Raw genomic sequence first — 21,410 nt, forward strand, 5'->3', positions numbered from 1 at the left:
AAGCCAGGCTCACAATATTCATAATTCTGAGAAGATCAGCTGTGGTGGAATGAGGAAATTTTGCTCTCTTTGATTTAGATTCATCTACCCAGATGAGCTCATCTATTCCCATAGCTTCAGTCAACATGTCTCTCAACTCTACAGCTCTGCTCAAGTCTCTGTCCTTGCCTGAGGGCCAGACCCATACAGAAAAAATGGGCGGCAACACAGACGTCCAAAAGGCAACACATTAAATTTGTTGTCCAAAACCAAGGGCAACATGGTTCCCTTCCTATGTTCCCTTCCATCTGTGTTAAGAAATCACCATTCAATATGGGGATATATGTATATGTATAGCTGATTCACTTTGTTATAAAGCAGAAACTAACACACCATTGTAAAGCAATTATACTCCAATAAAGATGTTAAAAAATAAATAAATAAAATAAAATAAAATAAAATGAAATTAAAAAAAAAAGAAATCACCATTCACACAGTCACCCAGGATGAAACCTCAGTCAATTCCAACTCCTCCTTAGGTCCTGCTTTTAGGGGTGGAGCCAATTGGTATCAATTCTTTCTAAAATTCTCTTGAAGGTCAATTCTTTTCAATTGCCTAGACAATTTTAAAAAATGCTTCTTAACAGGTTTCCCTGCTTCCACTCTTACTAGCTCTAATGCATCTCTCATACCAAAATAATTTTTTTAAACAAATCTCATTACCTCACTCTCAGCTTAAAAACCTCCCCACTGTCTATGAATAAAGTTCAAACCCATTAAGGCCTTCAGTGACTTCTCTTACCCAATCTACTATTTCCAGCCTTATTTCCCAAGATTCACCTCTCCCTTCATGGTCCCTCTACTCTACCCCACCCCCCTATACATACCAGATATACAATGGACTACTTTTTTTTTTTTTTAATTGAAGTATAGTTGACTTACAATGTTGTGTTAGCTTCTGGTGTACAGCAAAGTGATTCAGATATATAAATATATATATATTCTTTTTCATATTCTTTTCCATTATGGTTTATTATAGAATATTGAATATTGTTCCCTGTGCTAGACAGTAGGACCTTGTGTTTATCTATTTTATATATAGTAGTTTGTATCTGCTAATCCCAAACTCCTAATTTATCCCTCCCTCCTCTATTCCCTTCACCCTTCGGTAACCATAAATTTGTCTACGTCTGTGAGCCTGTTTCTGTTTTCTACGTCTGTGAGCCTGTTTCTGCTTTGTAAATGTTTCACTGTATCATATTTTAGCTTCCACATACAAGTAATATCATATGGTATTTGCCTTTCTGATTTACTTCACTTAGTATGATAATCTCTAGGTCCATCCATGTTGCTGCAAATGGCATTATTTCATTCTTTCCTATGGCTGAGTAGTAGTCCACTGTGTGCGTGCGTGCGTGTGTGGGTGTGTGTGCGTGCATGCACACAGGAAAGTTGAATTCTAGTTATGGGAATTGCAGAAGCCTTCTTTAAGGATGGACATGAAATGAAATGAATATATGTTAAAACGGAAGCTCTAAGCCCATTTTGTAAACAGAGGCAATAATGCTGACAAGTAAAGTTAAATCATTATGTTTCACTAATGCTTAAAAAATAGACACAGAAATATACAAAAATTAATTCAAAATGGGTTAAAGACATAAACATTAAGACCTGAAACTATAAAACCCCTAGAAGAAAACATAATAATGGAATAGATGATGATTTCTTGGATATGGCATCAAAAGCACAGGGAACAAAAGAAAAAATAGACAAATCAGACTATATCAAACTTTAAAACTTCTGGGTAGCAAAGGAAACAATGAACAGAGTGAAGAACAACCTATGGAATGGAGAAAATATTTACAAACCATATACTGGATAAGGGGTTAACATCCAGAATAAATAAAGAACTCTTACAACTCAATAACAAAACAAACAAAAAAAGAACCTGATTAAAAAATAGACAAAGGACATGAATAGACATTTCTCCAAAGAAGATATACAAATAACTAATAAGCATATGACAAAATGCTCAACATCACTAATCATCATGGAAATGCAAATCAAAACCACACAGTATCACCTCAAACCCACTGTATGGCTACTATCAAAAAATTAGAAAATAACAAGTGTTGGCAAGGATCTGGAGAAACTGGAACCCTTGCACACTGTTGATGGGATTGTAAAATGGTGCTGCCAGCATGGCAAATATTATATTGGGTTGGCCAAAAAGTTCGTTTGGGTTTTTCCATGACATTGTACAGAAAAACCAGAATGAACTTTTTGGCCAATCCAATAGCATAGCATCTCTTCAAAAAATTAAACACAGAACTATCATATAATCCAGCAATCCCAGTTCTGGGAATATATACAAAAGAATTAAAAACAGGATCTCGAAGAGCTTTTTGCACACACTCATGTTCACTGCAGCATTGTTCACAATAGCCAAGATGTGGGAACAACCTAAATGTCCACTGACAGGTGAATGTGGTGTATACATACAATGGAACATTATTTATCCTCAAAAAAGAAGAAAATTCTGTCATCTGTTACAACATGGATGAACCTTATGGACATTATGCTAAGTGAAATAAGTCAGACACAAAAAGACAAATACTGCATGATTCCACTCAGGTGAGTTATATAAAGTAACTGAACTGAAAGTAACAAAAAACAGAATGGTGGCTTGCAGTGGGTGAGAGGAGGGGTAAATGAGGAGTTATTGTTCAATGGATGTGGTATAGCTTCAGTCATGCTACATGAAAAAATTCTAGAGATCCACTGTACAACAATGAGCAAACAGTTAACAATACTGTACTGAACACTTAAAAACTGTTAAGAGGGCAAGTATAAGTTATGTTTTTTTATCACAATTTAAAAAAATCTTCCCCTTGGTGGGAGAAATGGTCACGGACACAGAAATAAAAATACTTCCACATTTTCAAGCTATAATGGTAAGTTTAGATTTTTGAGTAAATAGATGGTTAAATGTCATACAGTACCAACAATGAAACTTGAAATATTTTCCACATATCTTACTGCTTTAAATCTTCAGTCTAATATGTTTGTACGTAATCATAAGTAACATAAGCATAAGTAAACAGCAATTTAAAAATTTACATGTAAGCCACAAGAATGAAAGTGGTTTTTCCTGTTTTCAAAAGTAACCCTGCACACAAATTTAAAAAACATTTTCTTAATTCAGAGGTTTCAGTTTCCTAACACCTCATTTCTAATAATGTACTATCATAATATTTAACTGGCTAAATAGTGTTATAAAATCTTTATTATAAAGTGCTCAGAAAAGTCCCCTAAATAAAGTAGAAGTGCCAAGAAGGTCCATTATTCAGACGTTTAGAAATCATTTTCAACTGACTGTACCTCAAAAACTCAACCTGTACCTAAAACAAGAACTAGATACACAAGATTAACAAGGACTTGCAAATCTGGCATGCAAAGGTTCACTGATGTGCTTACTGTGTGCCAGATACTGTTCTAAGTTATTCTTATTATGTATCATCAATCCTCACTACAAATTTAATCTTATAATAAATCCTATTAAGACCATTTCTATCATTATTTTTGTCTTAAAGAAGAAAAACACTGAGGCACAGAAAAGTAACTTGTACAAAGTTATAATCAGTAGAACCCAGATTCAATGCAAACTCCCTTAATTGCTCTCTTAATTATACTTCTCCCCTCATCCTTAACATATTTATAAAATGGACTCCACCTTTCTTATAAATTACTGCCCCCTAAACACAGGAAATATCTAAAACCAATACAGGAAATTCCAAAACATTAGCTATAGTAACTAGTAATTTATCACCCTAAATAGCTATCTTTTGGGGACCAATTCATATTGAATACAAGGATCAATTCATATTGAAAGAGAAAGGAATCTACAACAGACCTATACATTTATGTTTTACGGTTAAAAATCCCCCTCCCAAACTCCAAATAATTGACATATTCTCTACTCTCTTGGGTATAATCAACTAAGGCAAAAAAACAAGAAAGTTTGTAATTCTAAAAAAAAAAAAAACACTTAATAAACTTAGTATGCAGGTAAAGTCATTAGCTCATTGCCATATAAACATCAATCTTGATAATGCCAGTTTTTATTATTTACATGTTTTCTAGAAGTATCCCCAAAGTAATTGTGTATATCTCTCCCAAAGTCCAAGAACACACAACCACAAACCCAACATGTGACAAATTTATATGAAAACAGTACAACTCCCCCCCCCAAGAACGCCATCTCTAGATGGCTCCCTTACCAGTTTCCTTTCCTACTGCACTCTCCCTCCCTACGAATTTCCAAATGTTAATGACACTTAGAAAATTCCTTTGTAAAGTAGTATTCTAAAAAGAAAAATCTGAAGTTACTTTTATAGTACAGGAAGCACATGAATTCCAACTCTATTTTTAGGTCTTGACAATTAAAGAAAAAATAATTCAAAATATTACTAAGTAATAGCTGCTATTTTAACTTTAATTTTGAAAAATGACATCATGAAATGCTTCTATCATAAAAACAAGGAGTACTAGAATTTCCACAGTGATTAAGTACACTTTACTTGATTTACAGTTATTTTGCGTTTCTTGAAAGGCTGGCCTGGAACCAACAGGTAGAAATTACAAAAAATGGAAATGCTGGCCTAACACAAGATGGCCAACACTGAGAGTCATCCTATAAAGGAACTGCCTACCCTAACATTAAACTCCGCCTCATGTCAGGTATTAACGGGAAGGCTGGAGTACTATTATGTGAAGAAGGTCAGTGACAGCTCAGTCTGGAAGACTGACAGCTAAGGCACCTTCCAACTACACCATGATGATCTTTGGACTTACCTGTGTTTTCGCAGATACGTTTCTAGTGTTTCTAAAAGACAACTAGAGTCAATTAAAACTACTTCATCCCTGCATTCTTGGGACATTAGTTCCCATACGTCCATCCAACAACCTCTGCAGAAAGAAACAAATCTTAGTGAGAAGAAGGAATACACAAGGGTAAAACATTCAAAAAAGGTGAGTAAAGGATTGCTTGATTTTACCTGGCTGTTCCCTGGAAAGGTCCATAATGGAAAATGATCCTACACTTGCTGTCCTTCCTGTGGTCTTCACTACTTCTCTTATCTGTACTTAACTTCTCTGAACTGACACTGCTACTGCTCCCTTCACTGTAGTACAGTACAGTACAAAGCTTAGTGACACTGAGATGATCTGAAGGAATAATTTCTATAGTCTAAATTAAAATCACGAACTCTTTAATACATTAAGATATTAGAAGGATAAGTTTGCAAATTTGTATATAATTACATATTTAACCATATTAAAATGTTACTTAGACAGGTGCTCATATCTTTACACAAAAACTTCTCCTCAACTATAAAGTTTACCTGATATAATTTAACAACATTTACACTTATCAAGATAGTAACTGGTTAACATACAAAGCATTTTATGAGCAAATCTACTTGGAATGTTTTAAAGTCAAAAGGGCTGGAAAAAAAAGATTAAATATTTTCACCTATAAACATGGATCAATCTTCCACAAATTGAAAATACTAACAAGTGTTGATCTACTTAATGTGATTTTATAGCTAGCCCATGGCAACAAAATTCTTATCTACCTTCACATTTACAAGTAACTGGGAAAGTCACAGATTAATCTAATTATAGTAAATAAATTTTTATATTTACTAAAATAAAGATAGCATACTAAGATGAACACTTTACACAGCCTAAATTAGTAGTAAGTACTATACAAATAATTTTATAAAAACTTACTAAAAACTTCCCAGACTCTCCCTCCCCCACAGGTTGCAATGTGGCGCTGGTCATGCATTTTGCTTTGTTGCAGATGTGCATTCCAAGAGAAATATGTTTCTATATTCCATTCAATGATAGTCTTCTTGATTTTTCATGATTCTGAACAACTGGCTCCTGCCTGTTCTTCTGCAGGGTCTCACTACAGTCCTAGAAATTCATTACCTGGGATGCTTGAGATGGAAAAACTTCTGAATCTTTACTTAACCTACTCTATATAGCTAAGTAAGTATCTCTCAACCCCCTGCCCACCCTATAAGGTCATACGTACAATTCAGCTCCCTACTCCCATCTCACAAGGGCTCAGGCCAAGGATCAATGTTCCTGATTTTTGAAACAAAAACCTCAACTCCTGCTCTGCCTTGCATGTTATATCCTTCTATTCTCATCTCCCAAATTTGCAATTTTCTACGCCTGAGTGACCCATAATCTAAAACTGAGTAACTCTCAAACTCAAGTTCTCATTACTGAGGAAAAGGTTCATGAAATCAGAGCTGGGGAATGATTATTATACCATCAGAATGTGAAAGCATTATTCTAAAAAAAGCTTGAAAAAAAATTCTACAGCTCAAATCAAGATTTTATCCATCATCTCTCCAGACCAAATGTCTTTATATCACTCCTTCCTTTCAAGATCAAGCTCTCTAAAAAAGGAAGTCTTTTCATTTCCTTGTTCTACTCCCACACCATCCACTCACAGTTTAACCCATTACAACCTTGCATTGAATGCACTTTTCTACCCATGCTGATCTAGATTGTTTCCATTCAACCACAGATATGCTCATCAAGATCACCAATTATCTCAGTGTTGCTATATCCAACAGACACTTTTGGGTCCTTGATAACTCAGCAACCTTCAACACAGCTTACCAACCACCGCCCCACACTCTTTTCCCTTGGCTTCCTCCTATCTCTCTGGCGATTCTTTCTCGAGTTTCTTTAGGCTTATTCTTTTTACCATTAAACTGAATTCCTCAGCATTCCTTTCTACTACTCTACTCTTCCTCTAGGTGATCTTATACAGTTGAACAACATGAGGCTGAATTGCGCAGATCCACTTATGCACAGATTTTTTTCAGTAGTAAATAGCACAGTACTACACACTTTTCAGTTCGTGGAATCTGAGGATAGGAAGGAACCACGAATATAAAGGGCCAACTAGAAGTTACACTCAAATTTTCCATTGCATGGAGGGTCGGTGCTCCTAACCCCTGCACTGTTCAAGAGTCAACTGTAGGGACTTCCCTGGTGGTCCAGCGGTTAAGAATCTGCTTTCCAATGCAGGGGATGCCGGTTCGATCTCTGGTTGGAGAACTAAGATTCCCACATGCCACAAGGCAACTAAGCCCGCGCACCACAACTACTGAGCCCAGGCGCTCTGAAGCCTGCGTGCTACAACGAAGATCCCACGTGCCCCAACAAAATATCCCACATGCCCCAATGAAGATCCCATGCGCCGCAACCAAGACCCGACGCAGCCAAATAAATAAATAAATTTTTTTTAAAAAAGAGTCAACCGTGTATCCTTCATCAGCTACAGACCTACAACTCTAGCCTAGACCTTTCTTTCAGACCTCTCTTTCAGACCTCACACTTACTCCCAGACAGACAATAACTTGGGTTTACTTGCATGAATGTGAGAATACTCTCAAGAAGACTGAACTAGATTGTTACTACTGATTAGGCTAAAAGCTAATTAACTGTATTACACTTTCCCCTGAAGAAAATCTAAAGAGAGAAAGGGGGGAACAACACAGGGAAAATATAAAAAGAAAAGTCATAGTAGCATAGAATGGCAGTGACCATCCAAAGTGGAGGAGAAGTCTTGGCTAAGCAGACTATACTCTCTGGCCTGCTGTCCACATGGCATGTGGGAATAACTGAAGCTACATTAGGAGGTGTTGCTTAACTAACTCCATTCACACTGACTGCATAACTCAGCAAACAACCTTACAAAACATGTCTTCCCATGTGGTGGGGCTAGAGCTGAAGCAGGATGTGAAGTCTGTGGAGGTTTGTTTTTTGTTTTTAAGCTGAAATATAGGAAAACATAGCTGTATGTCAATTTTTAATAAAAGTAGATAATTGATGAAGCAAAGTCAGGGAGAAAAAGAGAAGAGCTGGAATCCGGAGCAAAAGCGGAAGGACTGGTCTTTGAAGGAAGCTGGCAATGAGCACAGATGTTTAAGATGTTGGGGTAGCTGTTGCTTTTCAGCTCAATGAAGAATATTCATAACAAAAACACAGAAGGCAGCCTTTGTAGTATATCATACTACTCTGTGGCTTTAGTCAACAGGTTATTCAGAAAAGGTTACTGTCTAATGAGAAAATTAGAATGGATTCTGCATTCAGAAAGTCAGGAATTCTTTAAAGATATTGGTAAATCAGGTATATGAAATAATTATCCTTAGATAAGCACTTTAGGATGTGTAGAGCTTTACTGGGTTCAGAGCTCTCACACTTAGAAATCATATAATGTGTGGTTCTTGTTTAGATCTTGATTCTAACAAATCAGTGTAAGAAGACACTTTTAGAGAGAGTTGGGGAAATGTGAGTATGAACTGGGTATTAGATTATTATAGTTAAAAGTTTTGTTAGGTGTTACAATGGCACTGTCATGAAAGAAAATATCACTGTATTTAGAGATGAATGTGGAAATATGTAGTAGTAAAATAACATGATGCCTGGAACTTGCTTTAAAATACTTCAGCAAAGGAAAAGGTGAACAAATGAAATAAATGTGGCAAATCTTGATAACTACTGAGTCTGGGTGAAGGTATTTGGGGGTAAGAGGGTCCTTGTATAGTCTCTCTACTTTTCTATGTGTTTGACAGTTTTCATAATAAAAGTTTAAAAACTTTTTTGTTCCTGAGTATAGAAAAAAAAAAAAAGGATTATTAACTATTAACACACCACCACCTGGTCATCTAGGTCTTTTTACCAGAGCGGAAAATGTCAATTTAACAATGGTGTCAACACTACTAATGAGATATCCAAAAAAACTAATTTTTAAAATTAATTCAGAAGTATAGTTTTACATCATCCCATTCTCCCCCCAAACAAAAGTTACTTCTTAGAAACTCCCTTCATAGGGAGGGTGGGAGGGAGAGAGACGCAAGAGGGAAGAGATATGGGAACATATGTATATGTATAACTGATTCACTTTGTTGTAAAGCAGAAACTAACACACCATTGTAAAACAGTTATACTCCAATAAAGATGTTAAAAAAAAAAAAAAAAGAAACTCCCTTCAAATTCCACTGCTTCTCCCTACCACCCCCAACCCCAAGCAATTTTGAGGAACAACTGTGACACTGTGCTAGGAGATGGGGGCAGAAGCAGCCTTGGACACTGTAGCTCCTACCCAAGAAGAAAACTGCAAATTAGTTACATAAATTCACATTGCTATAACTGATTCAAGATTTTTTTTAAAATCCTTGATAAATTATTAGGGAGACCTAGAGACAAGGAAGACAAGAAAAATAATTTATACATTATGACTATTACATAGATTAAAAAAACGATACCACGACTTTGAAAAATTTAATATTGGCTACATAAATTTCCACAAAGATCTCAACCTCCTTTCTCTGAAACATATTTAATACAAGGAAAAAAAAAAAAACTTAAAAAAAAAAAAAATCAAACCTATATGGTCCCAATGCAAAAAGGCCTACAGAACCAGGATACATATTTATTTTGACCAATTATATGGTTTTTATGTTATAGTGTGAACAATTAATGAAATAAAACTAGCAGGGTTTCTTTTCTTTTTACCAAATGTGATCAACATTTATAATCTTAACACTGACAAAGCATCCTGATAATCAATTCTACTTACCCCAAAGGTTTTGGTTTGTGCGTATCTAAGGAGTGCAACTGACATCTCTTGTTCTTTTTACTTTTTGGAATAGCATCTATCATGTCATTTAGTTTGGACCTAATTAAAAATAAACCATTAAAGGTTTGATTAATATTAACTTTTCTTTAGAATTTTCAAAATCTCTATGCCTTTTAGTGAGAAGTATATTTAAAGTATTAGACACATCACTTACTTTGAAAATTTCTCATCAAACTCTAACCCAAGAGTCAATAACATTTATATTCCCTTTCCATTCCCAGCCTATCGAAACGCTGAAGACCTGCCCTATTCAACATACTCTTGCCCCTAGACTACATGTGTCTCATTCATCCCTGCATCTGCATTGTATCTAGCAGTGTGCCTGGCACTCAAATATTTTATGACTGATTGCTACCTGACTCTCAGCCATACTCCCTTGTCCAAACATTAGATATCTAAACATACACTATCCTTGGGAATTCCCTGGCGGTCCAGTGGTTAGGACTCTGTGCTCTCACTGCTGAGAGCCCGGGTTCAATCCCTGGTCGGGGAATTATTATAAAATCCCACAAGCCATGTAGTGCGGCCCCCAAAAAAAAGGAAACAATAAAAGATAAAATAAAATAAACATACACTATCCTTGATAAGGAGCCTTCAACAGAAATTTTATGCAAATATAGAAATACATAAGGCTAACTATCCAAACCCTGCATCCATCAATCAGCAAAGCTTGTCAACTCTAACTTTTAAATATATTCAGAATCAAATCACTTCTCATCACCTCCACCATTACCACCCTTGTCCAACTTGCCTCTCTAACTTAGTCAACTGCAACAGCTGGCCTCCCAAATGGTCTCTCTGCTTCTACAGTTTGCCTTTACACACTATGTTTCACTTAGCAGCTGGAGTCATCTTTTCAAAACAAAAATCACATTATGTTATTTCTCTATTCAAAAACCCTCCAAGGCTTCTTTTCTCAAGCAGAATAAAAATCCAAAGACTCTACCACCACCTCTAAGTAGGTTTGGTCTTCAGACCTCTTCTCTTTTCCTATTTACACCTATCCTTTGGTGATCACATCTCATCTCACGGGTTTAAATATACATATAAATACCATGTATATGTTGATGACACAAATTTATATCTCTAGGCCAGAACTCTCTGAGCTCTACCTGGACGCCCAACTGCTATCTCAAATTAACACATCCAAAAGTGAGTTCTGCAAAATTGCTCCTCCCTCCTCCTGTCCTACCCACCTCAGTAAATGGAAACCATCTGTCCTGCTCTTTAGACCCCAAATCTGGGAATCATCCTTGATGCCCTCCTCCACATCCAATCTACCCAAAAATCCTGTTGGCTCATTCCTCAAAATATATCCAGGATCCAACCATTTCTCATTATCTCCGTGGCCACTATACTGGTCACTATTATTTCTTGCATGGACTATTAAACAAGCCTGTTTCTCCATCCTTCCATGACCCTTTTACTTATTCTCAACACAGGTGACGGTAAGCAAAACTTCATGGGAGACCATGTATTCCTCTGCTCAAAACCTTCCTAAATCTTTCCATCTCAGAGTTAAAAAAAACAAAAGACCTCAAGATGGCACTCCATAACTAGGCCTTTCAGTACTCCTGTGACCTCATCTTTTATTACCATTCCCTTCATTCATCTGGCTCCAGCCACAATGGGTCCCTTGCTGTTCTTCAAACATGCCAGGAAAACTCCAACCTCTGAACCTTTACACTTGCTGCTCCTTCTTTGCCTTCCCCCAGATATCTACATGGTACACTCACTCACTTCATTCAAGTCTATATTCAATGTCATTTTATCAGAGAGGCCCTCCCTGACCACTCTCCATATGAATTCTACCCACTCACTGTCTATCTCCCTTACTGGTTTGTCTTTGTAACTTAAAATCCTTGACAAATTATGTATTTGTTTACTGCCTGCCTCTCCCCACATGAGAAAAGAAACTTTACAGTCACTGGCACATAGAAGTTACTCAATAAAAGTGTTGAATCTGGACTCAAGCTTTGCCCCAACCAAATTTAGAAAAAAAGCTGCCACTGTCACCAAGTTTAAAAATTTAACAAACTCATTGTTTCCTAATTGATTATACTCACCCATGTACATAAAATAATGTATAAAGCTTCTTTGCATCAGTCATGCAGCTTCGAGTTACAGATAGGACTCCCTTGGGCCCCACTGTCAGGGGTTCAAGGGCAGGATTTCCAGACTCTACAAGCTGGGAAAAGAGGCGCTCCACACTTCGACGACAACCAACACATGGGACAAGCTGAGAAAGTGCGCTCAAGACTTCACGTGATGTCACCACCATGGCAATACTTAGATCTTGCTGTTTAAGCATACTATGTCGCTGAGAGAAGAGGGAAAGAAAAATAAAGAGGAGTTAGTAAGAAAGACATGAAATAACTCTTTCACCACTCTTTCCGGTTCCTATCCTTGTGCAGTGAGTATAGCCTGGGCAGGGCTTGCCATCTCTATCTGCAACTGAGTCAGTAAGGCAAGGCAGTCGGCCTTGTCCATGCTGTACTGAGTCTGCTCGACAAATCCCCCTGTTCTAGAATCTAGGGTATAAAAAACTCCACTTAGGATGCCAGGGCTATGCAGTATGTGACCCAGCATAGCAAAAAGAAGTCCTGCATGTGGAAATTTAGTGCCTGTCAAATGTGCATTAAGCTTAGTACTCTCACTTAAAATAAAAAATTTTAGAAAGGAAAGAAAAGAGGAAAGAATAAAGACACAAAGCAGCTTTACCATGCCTTTTTTCTCAACCTTTAGCAACACACTACGTTTAGCTACACAAGTCAAGTTAGGATAGTGATCATGTAGAGCAGCAATTCTCAACCTGGAGGTATGGGCAGGTGTGTCATGGATTAGTGGGAGAGAACAAGGCCTATCTTATCTATGTAGGAGCCTGCAGTGAGTAACTAAAATGCTGGTGCATATGAATGTTATCTGTTGGTTATGACAAGGAAGAGAAATGACTGAGAACCAAAGCTGTAGAGAAATGGGCAAAACTCATAAATAACTTCTACTTAGATGGAGTTATAGTTATACTACAAGTAATACCTCCAATTTACAAAAAAAAAACAGATGAGAAAGTAAGGTAACTCCCATAAAGGATACTCTCACATTTACTATTAACCTTTATTTCAAAGTTTTCTCCAAAAGTTGAAATAGAATTTTGAAATAAAGTAACCATTTATCTTCCTTTATCTTGATCATATACAGTGTATTTACAAAGTATCACACTGTTTAAGAATTAAATAAGACTGGGAGTTTTGGGTTAGTAGATGCAAACTATTACATTTAGAATGGATAAACAACAAGGTCCTACTGTATAGCACAGGGAACTATATCCAATCTCCTGGAATAAACCATAATGCAAAAGAATATAAAGAACATATATATGTGTATAACTGAGTCACTGTGCTGTACAGCAGAAATTAGCACAACATTGTAAATCAACTATACTTCAATAAAAAATTAAATTAAAAAACAATTAAATAAAAATCAGAAAATTCACTATACAAGATTAATTTTTTTTACTGAACAAAACAATTACTACAGAAAAAAAAGAAGTTCTCAATGAAAAGTTGTCTGCCCTACCTTCTAAAAACAGGGAAATTAAATTTAAACTAAATTTAAACTGGTGAAATTAAAGCCTTACAGACATGTAAAATGATAACACACCACCACCAAATCTTTCACATCACAGGTATGTAAATATACCTGGAGCAATAGTAAAAGAAAGCAACCTCACTGCAATCTTAAGACCTAAAGAGTCGTAGGTAAAACAAAATTAATATTTACAGGTAAAATTTTAAATGACTCTTTAAAACACACACACATACATACACACACATGCGCACACGCACACCATTTAAAACATTAATTTTTAAAACTATTACCTGAATGAACTGCTTTAGTTGTGCACCATTATTTTGATGCCCATCGAGATTTAACACATTGTCAGGAAATTCCATCACCATCTTAATATGCAAAAGAATAAAAATCAATTATTTTATCCTCTTTGAGCACATGATACAGACTATTTTATAGTCTCCTAGGATAGAAATAGACCCCTAAAGCCCGATTTGCTCCCTCCCACCGCCATCAAAAAGTTAAAAGAAAAAAAAAAAAATCCAAGTTACAGTTTCTAAAGCTAGAAATGGTATAGTCATTAGAAGCAAGGGCACTGAAGTCAGGCAGACTTGAATTCAAATCCCAGCTCTATCACTTACAATTTATGTCATAATTCTGGGCAAGTTATTTAACCTGTCTGATTTTCAGCTTCCTCACTTGTAAAATGAGATTAAATAATAATTTTTCATATCTCTCATCAAATGGGTTGTGAGGATTAAATTATATTTTAAAATGTTTGTTGCAGTGGCTAATAATAGCACTTAATAAGTGAAATAACCTGATCTTACATTAAATATCCTGATATTTTCAGTTATTCCTCAACTACAGAATACAATAAATCTTACCATGTAAATGACTATATATATAATGACTTCACTATACACACACACACACACACACACACACACACACACACACACAGAATAATACCCAGCACATAGTAAACGTTTGCTCTAATCGTTAACAGAAAAAAATACACTGAGATACTCAATTATCAAAATTCACTACCAGAGGAAGAGGGATACATAAAGCTTAAGGATGTCTCAGGATGTCAGATAATGGGAATTAGTAATCAGCACATTTCACTGATTTGTGACACCACCTAAGTACCTTAGTTATGTACCACAAGGAAAGAGCCATTATAACTGGAAGATGTCACCAAACGAAAGAAGCATACCAATTTCAGAGATGTTAAATGTGGAAAAAAAGTATGCCTTCAAACCAATGAAATAAAGTAACACATTTGTATCTTAACTAAAACATTGTTAAACATGTCAAACATACTGTACTAGAACAAACTTCTATTTCCAGATGACAAGGGCCACAAACTCTAACACACCCAAAGAGTGAAGTCAGGATAAAGAGACCATTTGAGGCAAAACCAAAAAACTAAAAAACCCCACCCACCTGAATGTGATCTTAAAAAGATCCCTCCCTTCACCAGCCAGCACCACAAAGACCTGCTTCTTTAATCAAGCGACCATTCTTTCCCCTCCACATTAGAAATGAGAGCCTAAAAACATGCTTGTTCTAGCAGTAAACTGAGGACTAAACAACTAAGGCAAATGTAAGCAACAGATATAAGACCTTTTCTTTATTTATTAAGAAGGGACTACTGGATATGTGAACTAGAAAGACAAGTGGATACTAAGGATGGACAATGATGCAACACCGATTCAACAATCCAGAGGACTTCGGTGTATTTCACAGACTCAAAAACTGCATGTACAATATGATTCAAATTTTTATGTGTATATTTTCTTACAGAAAAAGAAAATACATAATATATTAGATGTGGCCATCTTTAGGCAGTGAAAAGATAGATGACTTTTTTCTTTACATGTTCCTATCTTTCCCAAATGTATTATAATACACATATACCACTTATTACCGGGGAAAGAGCTACTGTTCCTTGTTTACAATTCTATATTCATTATACCATGTTCAGAGACATGCTTCCATTTCAATAGCTTTTACTATTCTGGAAGTTTCTTCTTCCATACATACAGACTACATGTCCTTATCTCACAATTTTAGGATCAATTATCCAGTTTTCAGGTTAATCAACTTCTCTCCAGTTTTCCCTCTCAGAGTTGTCTTATCTCCAAAGAGTGGTGGTGGTAATAATAAAGACATTTAATGTAGCTTTATGCATACTAGCCATTGTTCTAAACACTGTCATATATTAACTTTGCCAACAGTACAAAGTAAAACTGGTCATCTAGTCATCTTAATAATCCTGGTATTAGAAATCCTGGCCCATGAAGACTGAAAAAATAATAGTGCATTTAACTCACATTATGTTTTCTGGAATCACCACATGGTTTAAAACACAAAGAAATTAACTGTCAAGTCATAAAAAAGGTATTGGATAAACTTTTAAAGCCACATAGCTCAACAGAACACTGCAAGTCACTCCACATCTACCATTTAAGCAACTAATACCTTGATTTGCATTTCCACTTCCTTGATACAAATATACACCATTTCACCACGTATTAGTTGCCACCATAAAAAAAAAACTGAGACAACTACCTATACTACTTTAAAATCAAAGCTACTCAATTTACCAAATCAAGGTCTCTCCAGTCCAGTTCACAGGTGAAATCCTAAATTGACTCTGTGGAAGTGAATTATTTTTATTCTGATCAACTATATTTTATTGTTTTAATAATTAAAGCAGGGGCTTCCCTGTTGGTGCAGTGGTTAAGAATCTGCCTGCCAATGCAAGGGACACGGGTTCGAGCCCTGGTCCAGGAAGATCCCACATGCCGCGGAGCAACTAAGCCCGTGCGCCACAACTACTGAGCCTGAGCTCTAGAGCCCGCGAGCCACAACCACTGAGCCCACGTGCCACAACTACTGAAGCCTGTGCGCCTAGAGCCCGTGCTCCGCAACAAAGAGAAGCCACCGCAATGAGAAGCCCGCGCACCGCAATGAAGAGTAGCCCGCCCCCGCTCACCGCAACTAGAGAAAGCCTGTGCACAGCAACGAAGACCCAACAGAGCCAAAAATAAATAAATAAATAAATTTATAGAAAAAAAATTAAAGCAGAGGTCAAAGAATACACCTAACATATTGAGACCTACCAGCTGACCTTTAAAATATGTATATGGGGCTTCCCTGGTGGCCCAGTGGTTGAGAGTCCGCCTGCCGATGCAGGGGACATATATACACACACATATATATGTATATAAAATTTAATGGATAATACCTACTTTAGGAATCCTTTTTAAAAAGTCTATAAACAGGGGGCTTCCCTGGTGGTGCAGTGGTTGGGGGTCCGCTTGCCGATGCAGAGGACACGGGTTCGTGGCCCTATCCGGGAGGATCCCACATGCCGCAGAGCGGCTGGGCCCGTGAGCCATGGCCGCTGAACCTGCGCGTCTGGAGCCTGTGCTCCGCAACGGGAGAGGCCACAACAGTGAGAGGCCCGCGTACCGAAAAAAAAAAAAAAAAAGTCTATAAACAGGGTTAAAATTTTAAAAAAGCAAAAAAACCCCTCATTTCCAACCATTTCATTTTCACCTAACTAGTACAGATAAATGTCAAGATCAGGTCTATTACTGCATCTTTCCTGGGTTTCACTAGCTTGGATAACACTAAATTTTCTCTCGTACATACTCAATACCACCGGGTTAGAAACTTTGCACTCACACTAAGTAATTACTGTCCTTGCCTTTCACTTAGGACAATGGCTTTTTACCTTGCTGTTTACTGGCTAATCACTATATGCTCTTCAATGATGACACCACAATAAGAAAAAGGGAACAAAGAAAGAAGAAGATAGAGGATAGCAGCACTATTTTCCCCCATTCTTTAAAACCACTTCCTTGACTTAGTCTTCAGATTCTAGGTTACCTAAAGGAAGACAGTCATGTAAAGTATTTCAGGTGTGGTCTCACAGAGGAATCATTAGTGTTTGGCTTCATGAGGTTGCCTATCCCTAGCTAGCCAAAGATAGAACAAGTCACTGTCCTGCAATTACTGCTTTACAAAGTTTACTGAATCCATTACCCACTTTCACTCTTAAGTATCTGTCCTGGTTTCTCCTGACCACAAATAATCTGTTCTTAGCATATTCTCACAAGCTCTAACCCAACAATACTAAGCTTGTATTTATTAAAAATCATTGTCCCTTTAGTTTTACTTTTTTACTTCCTTATCCTCACAGCCACCTGCAACATCTATCACCTTTGGTAAATTAAATATTTAATCAAGAGTTGAAAGCAAACAATAAATACTAAACTTCTAACTGATGCTAAATACCTAATCCCCAAAAGGATATGCTACATTTTAAAATCTTTTTTAAGTCTCAATCAAAAACCCTTATCAGAGTTTCTAGTCCCTTTTAGATTGGTTTGAATTAGAGGGGTAAACTGTGTTCCAGAAATATTGTAGCAATCTGACAGTATGCATCAAGAATTTTATAAAAGGTTTTTATCCTTTGATACAGTAATTTTCCTCCAAAACCCTGAAAAAAATTGTTAATGCAAAGATTTATGCATTATTTATATTCTTAGAGTATTATAGTAAAAACTAGAACCACCTCTATGTCCAACAAAGGGAGAATGATTACATTATGGAATGTCACACAACAAAGTATCACATGGCCACTAAAGCTGTTTAAGAATGGCAAGAGAAAATGTTCTCAATATTACATTTAGTGAGAAAAAAGCAAGATATAAAGTGTTACAGAAAACGATACATCCCAACTCTGCATCTGTGTGTGTCTATGATGGGAACTACACCAAATGCTGCTATACTCTTAGCTATCTCTGGGAAGTAGGGTTAAGGATAATTTATTTGTTTTGCAATTATTTTTCAAGATTATTTTATAAGGAGTATATATTTTGACTATTAATTCCTTTAAAAATACTTTAAAAATCTTAATTCTTCAAAGATGTCTTTAAAATAAAATCTGTATTCTGTCCATCTGCCATTCTATAATTCTAATAACACTGAAAAGCATTTTGGCTACATAGCATACCACTTTCCTGAATATTCCACCAGTTTACTTATTTGAGATTTTCTGAAATACACCTACATCAGCATTGTACTCAAGTATTCAAACCCACTAAACTGCCATATGAGTCTTTTAAATGTGGCTACAACATACCACATAAAAGAGGAGACTACTTCCTCACATACAAGCTTGTTAATTTCATTTTACAAATCCAACTTAAAATCGTCCAGTTTACCTAAGGCTAGAGGTTTCAGCTTCTGTTACTAAAACGATAAATATTTGTAACTGATTGTAAACATTACAACTAGACTTAACACCTAGAAGCTAACAAGATTCTAAGACTACTTGAAATAATGATCACACAATGTTTCCTCAGTGTATTACCTATGGACCCTAGGAACAAAGACCAAACCAAAAGTTAACTTCAGGGTGACAATGCCATCAAACTAACAATGGACCCGTGCATAACCCTCTGCTGCAGGCTTCTCCCCTCCCTCTTCCCCAACAGGTGTTTGCTCTACATTATTCCTTTAAGTAGTGTTTGGTAGAATGGTTCTGAAACTTGTTTCCCTAAATATGATGCATTCTTGACAAGATTTTTCACTAACCAGCATTCAATGACCGTGCATAAGTTCCATAACAAAGCAATAAATAGTCCCACCCATTCCCCAGTGATAAAAACCCTTCCACAGTAAAGAAAAACTGCACCTTTTCCTAAATAAAATGCTATTTTAAGATATTTAAGTTGAGTAAGCCTAAATTTTATTTGCCTGGGTCACAAGTCCACAATACAATAAAAACGAAACTCAACCACCAGGTCAGTCCAATCCCAACTTCTCTAGAGAAATAAGTACAATAACAAATCACAGGGCAGGTTACCTCTTTTTCTTTGGAAAATTTTGGAAATTCATCATTGTACAGAGAATAGAGTATAAAACCCCCACAGTTGACTATTTTAAAGCACTACATGATGGATGTATCAATGCTACATTCACATTAAAGGTGATTATGTGAGCAGGAGAATCAGTGTCTTTTAAATTTTTGTAAATACTCAAACTTATGTTTGATTTCCCCTGTTTTGACAGTATACACTCAATAGTAATCTTATGTCCAAACACACAGAACTTTTTTTTTTTTTTTTTTAACTTCAAAGGCTTTCTGGGACAATAAACATAAAAGGTTGATACCAAACTATGTGCTCTAGAAAAGTGTCTGGGTTGGAGGGAGAGAGAAGAAAGAAAATATCAACACATGAACTCATATTAGTTTTCAAACTGAGAAATGCATCATTTAATTTGATCAGTGTTAGTTTTTTAAAAAACTACTTAAAATACAAGTCCATTATACTTTTAATGCAAAAAGTGCAGAAATCATGACCAAGGCATACAAGTACACTTTCTAATTCATCAACACAAATTCTATTTACCTTATATCAGCCCAAATCATTCTACCTTTTTCCATGAAAAAAAATGCACTTGGATAATTATAGATGCTTTCACTTAAAAAGTTCTAACAAATTAAGTCATTCAATAGCTCTTCTAATCCTTTTAAAGGTACTGCAGCTCAATCAAGTCTTAACTGAGACTGGCAAACAGAAAGGCACAGACTGGCATCTCTACAATGACTTGCATTTTATACAAAATTTGAAAAAAGTTCAGTAGATATTTGCAAAAAAGAAATTCAGGAACAAAACAGATCAACTGACTTTGAAAAGGAAAAAAGCCAAAGGTGTTACGATGAAGACACTTAACACCTTATCAAAGCAGGCAAATGTGTACTCCAAAGCTTCAGCATCATCAAAACGCAGATTTCAAGATATTCAGAAAAGGTTCATTTCATTTCTTAAGAAATTGTGGCAAGCAACTGCACTCATTTCCTGTTCAGATTCAATTCAAATTTCTACCATTTCCTTTTAAAGGAAATACTACAGCAACACAGGGCAGAGGGTCTGTAACGCTGTACCACGCTAAAAAGGAAAACTACTCAGAACTGGGTTTTGACATTCAAGATGAGCAATCAGCTTTTTACAATGCTCTTACACATTCAATCACTTTGCTTCCTTAGAAAAGGCTACCTGTAAAGAATAACTAATGACAAGAAAGCCCATTTTGAAGAGTCATGGCCTAGCAATACAATCGTTTCGAACAGTTTTAATGTACGGGCATATTGAGACTATAACGAAATCAGATCATTTTAGTGGAATCTTTACTGTGCAAGAGCATGTCACTCTGCCCTCAATAATTATGCTTATTAAGAGCTGTAGTATTAAGATAGAAAATAGACAGGTAGCAGTGCAGCTGCGACATTTCCAGATAATTAAGCCTCCCCGAGGGTAGGTGGTTTCTGTAAGGGATAGGCCCTTGACGCCCAATATCCTTCAACCCGTCTCCGAGGCGCGTGCTTTGGCAAAAGCACCGTCTGCTAAAGGCAAAGGGTGAAGCTAGAGGGTTGAAAAAGGAAGGGAGAGCTGGGGAGAGGGGCTCAAAGTGCGTACGGAGCGCTAGCCTGGGGCCCCGCAAAGGTTAGCGAGCCACCCACTGCAAAGGCGAGTTTGCGGGGCCTGCCGGAGAGAAGGCCTCGCCTAGGAGTTGCAACACACTCTTTCTCCAGTGCGCAGCGCTCGGCCTGGGGGAGGGGGAGGAGGGGAAACAGCTGCCAGGGGAGCGGCGAGCCTGGCCCGGCCCGCTCACCGTGAGGGTGTCGTCTATGTAGAGGGGAATCTGTCTCCTCTCGAAGGGGAACTCCTCCTCCCCGTCCCTGCACACTGCCACAAGTCGCGCCATCGTCCCCGACGCTGCCGTTGCCACCGTCACCACCTCCTCCCAGCTGCTGCCGCCGCCGCCGCTCCTGCCGCTGCCGCCTCCTCCCAGCTCCTGCCTGCAACAGCCAAACCCCGCGAGCGTAAGCACCCGCCGCCGCGCAGCACATTCGCCACGGGGAGGAGGGAGAGGAGCAGGAGAGACGGGAGATCTGAGCTGCGTTTCCCATCACCCGATTCCACACGCGCTCAGCCAATCAGCGCCGAGCAACGCCGGGACCCGCCCCCTCGCGCCGCTCTCCCTCCCCACCCCCCACCCCCACCCCGCCGGCCTCCAGTCAGGGTCCAAAGGAGAGGCGAAG

General features: G+C 37.4%; 1 protein-coding gene across 8 annotated transcripts in view; it reads right to left on the reverse strand.

The window, feature by feature from the left end:
- Positions 1 to 21,410, reverse strand: part of GGNBP2 (gametogenetin binding protein 2) — a 31,055-nt gene that overhangs the window by 9,192 nt on the left and 453 nt on the right. For 4 of the 8 annotated variants that reach the window (XM_007114718.4, XM_028498686.2, XM_007114717.4 and 1 more), the window contains exons 2-7: positions 20,981 to 21,167; positions 13,591 to 13,671; positions 11,779 to 12,032; positions 9,653 to 9,751; positions 5,037 to 5,162; positions 4,834 to 4,947 (exon numbers count right to left, since the gene is read on the reverse strand). In XM_007114718.4, coding sequence (XP_007114780.1) covers positions 4,834 to 4,947; positions 5,037 to 5,162; positions 9,653 to 9,751; positions 11,779 to 12,032; positions 13,591 to 13,671; positions 20,981 to 21,073 — 767 coding nt within the window. In that variant the 5' untranslated portion in view covers positions 21,074 to 21,167. The remainder of the gene's footprint in view (positions 1 to 4,833; positions 4,948 to 5,036; positions 5,163 to 9,652; positions 9,752 to 11,778; positions 12,033 to 13,590; positions 13,672 to 20,980; positions 21,168 to 21,410) is intronic. The other 4 variants (XM_007114721.4, XM_028498687.2, XM_055090067.1 and 1 more) reach the window with 3 other exon arrangements.

This window comes from Physeter macrocephalus, chromosome 14, assembly GCF_002837175.3.
Source record: "Physeter macrocephalus isolate SW-GA chromosome 14, ASM283717v5, whole genome shotgun sequence".
Classification (NCBI taxonomy): Eukaryota; Metazoa; Chordata; class Mammalia; order Artiodactyla; family Physeteridae; genus Physeter; species Physeter macrocephalus.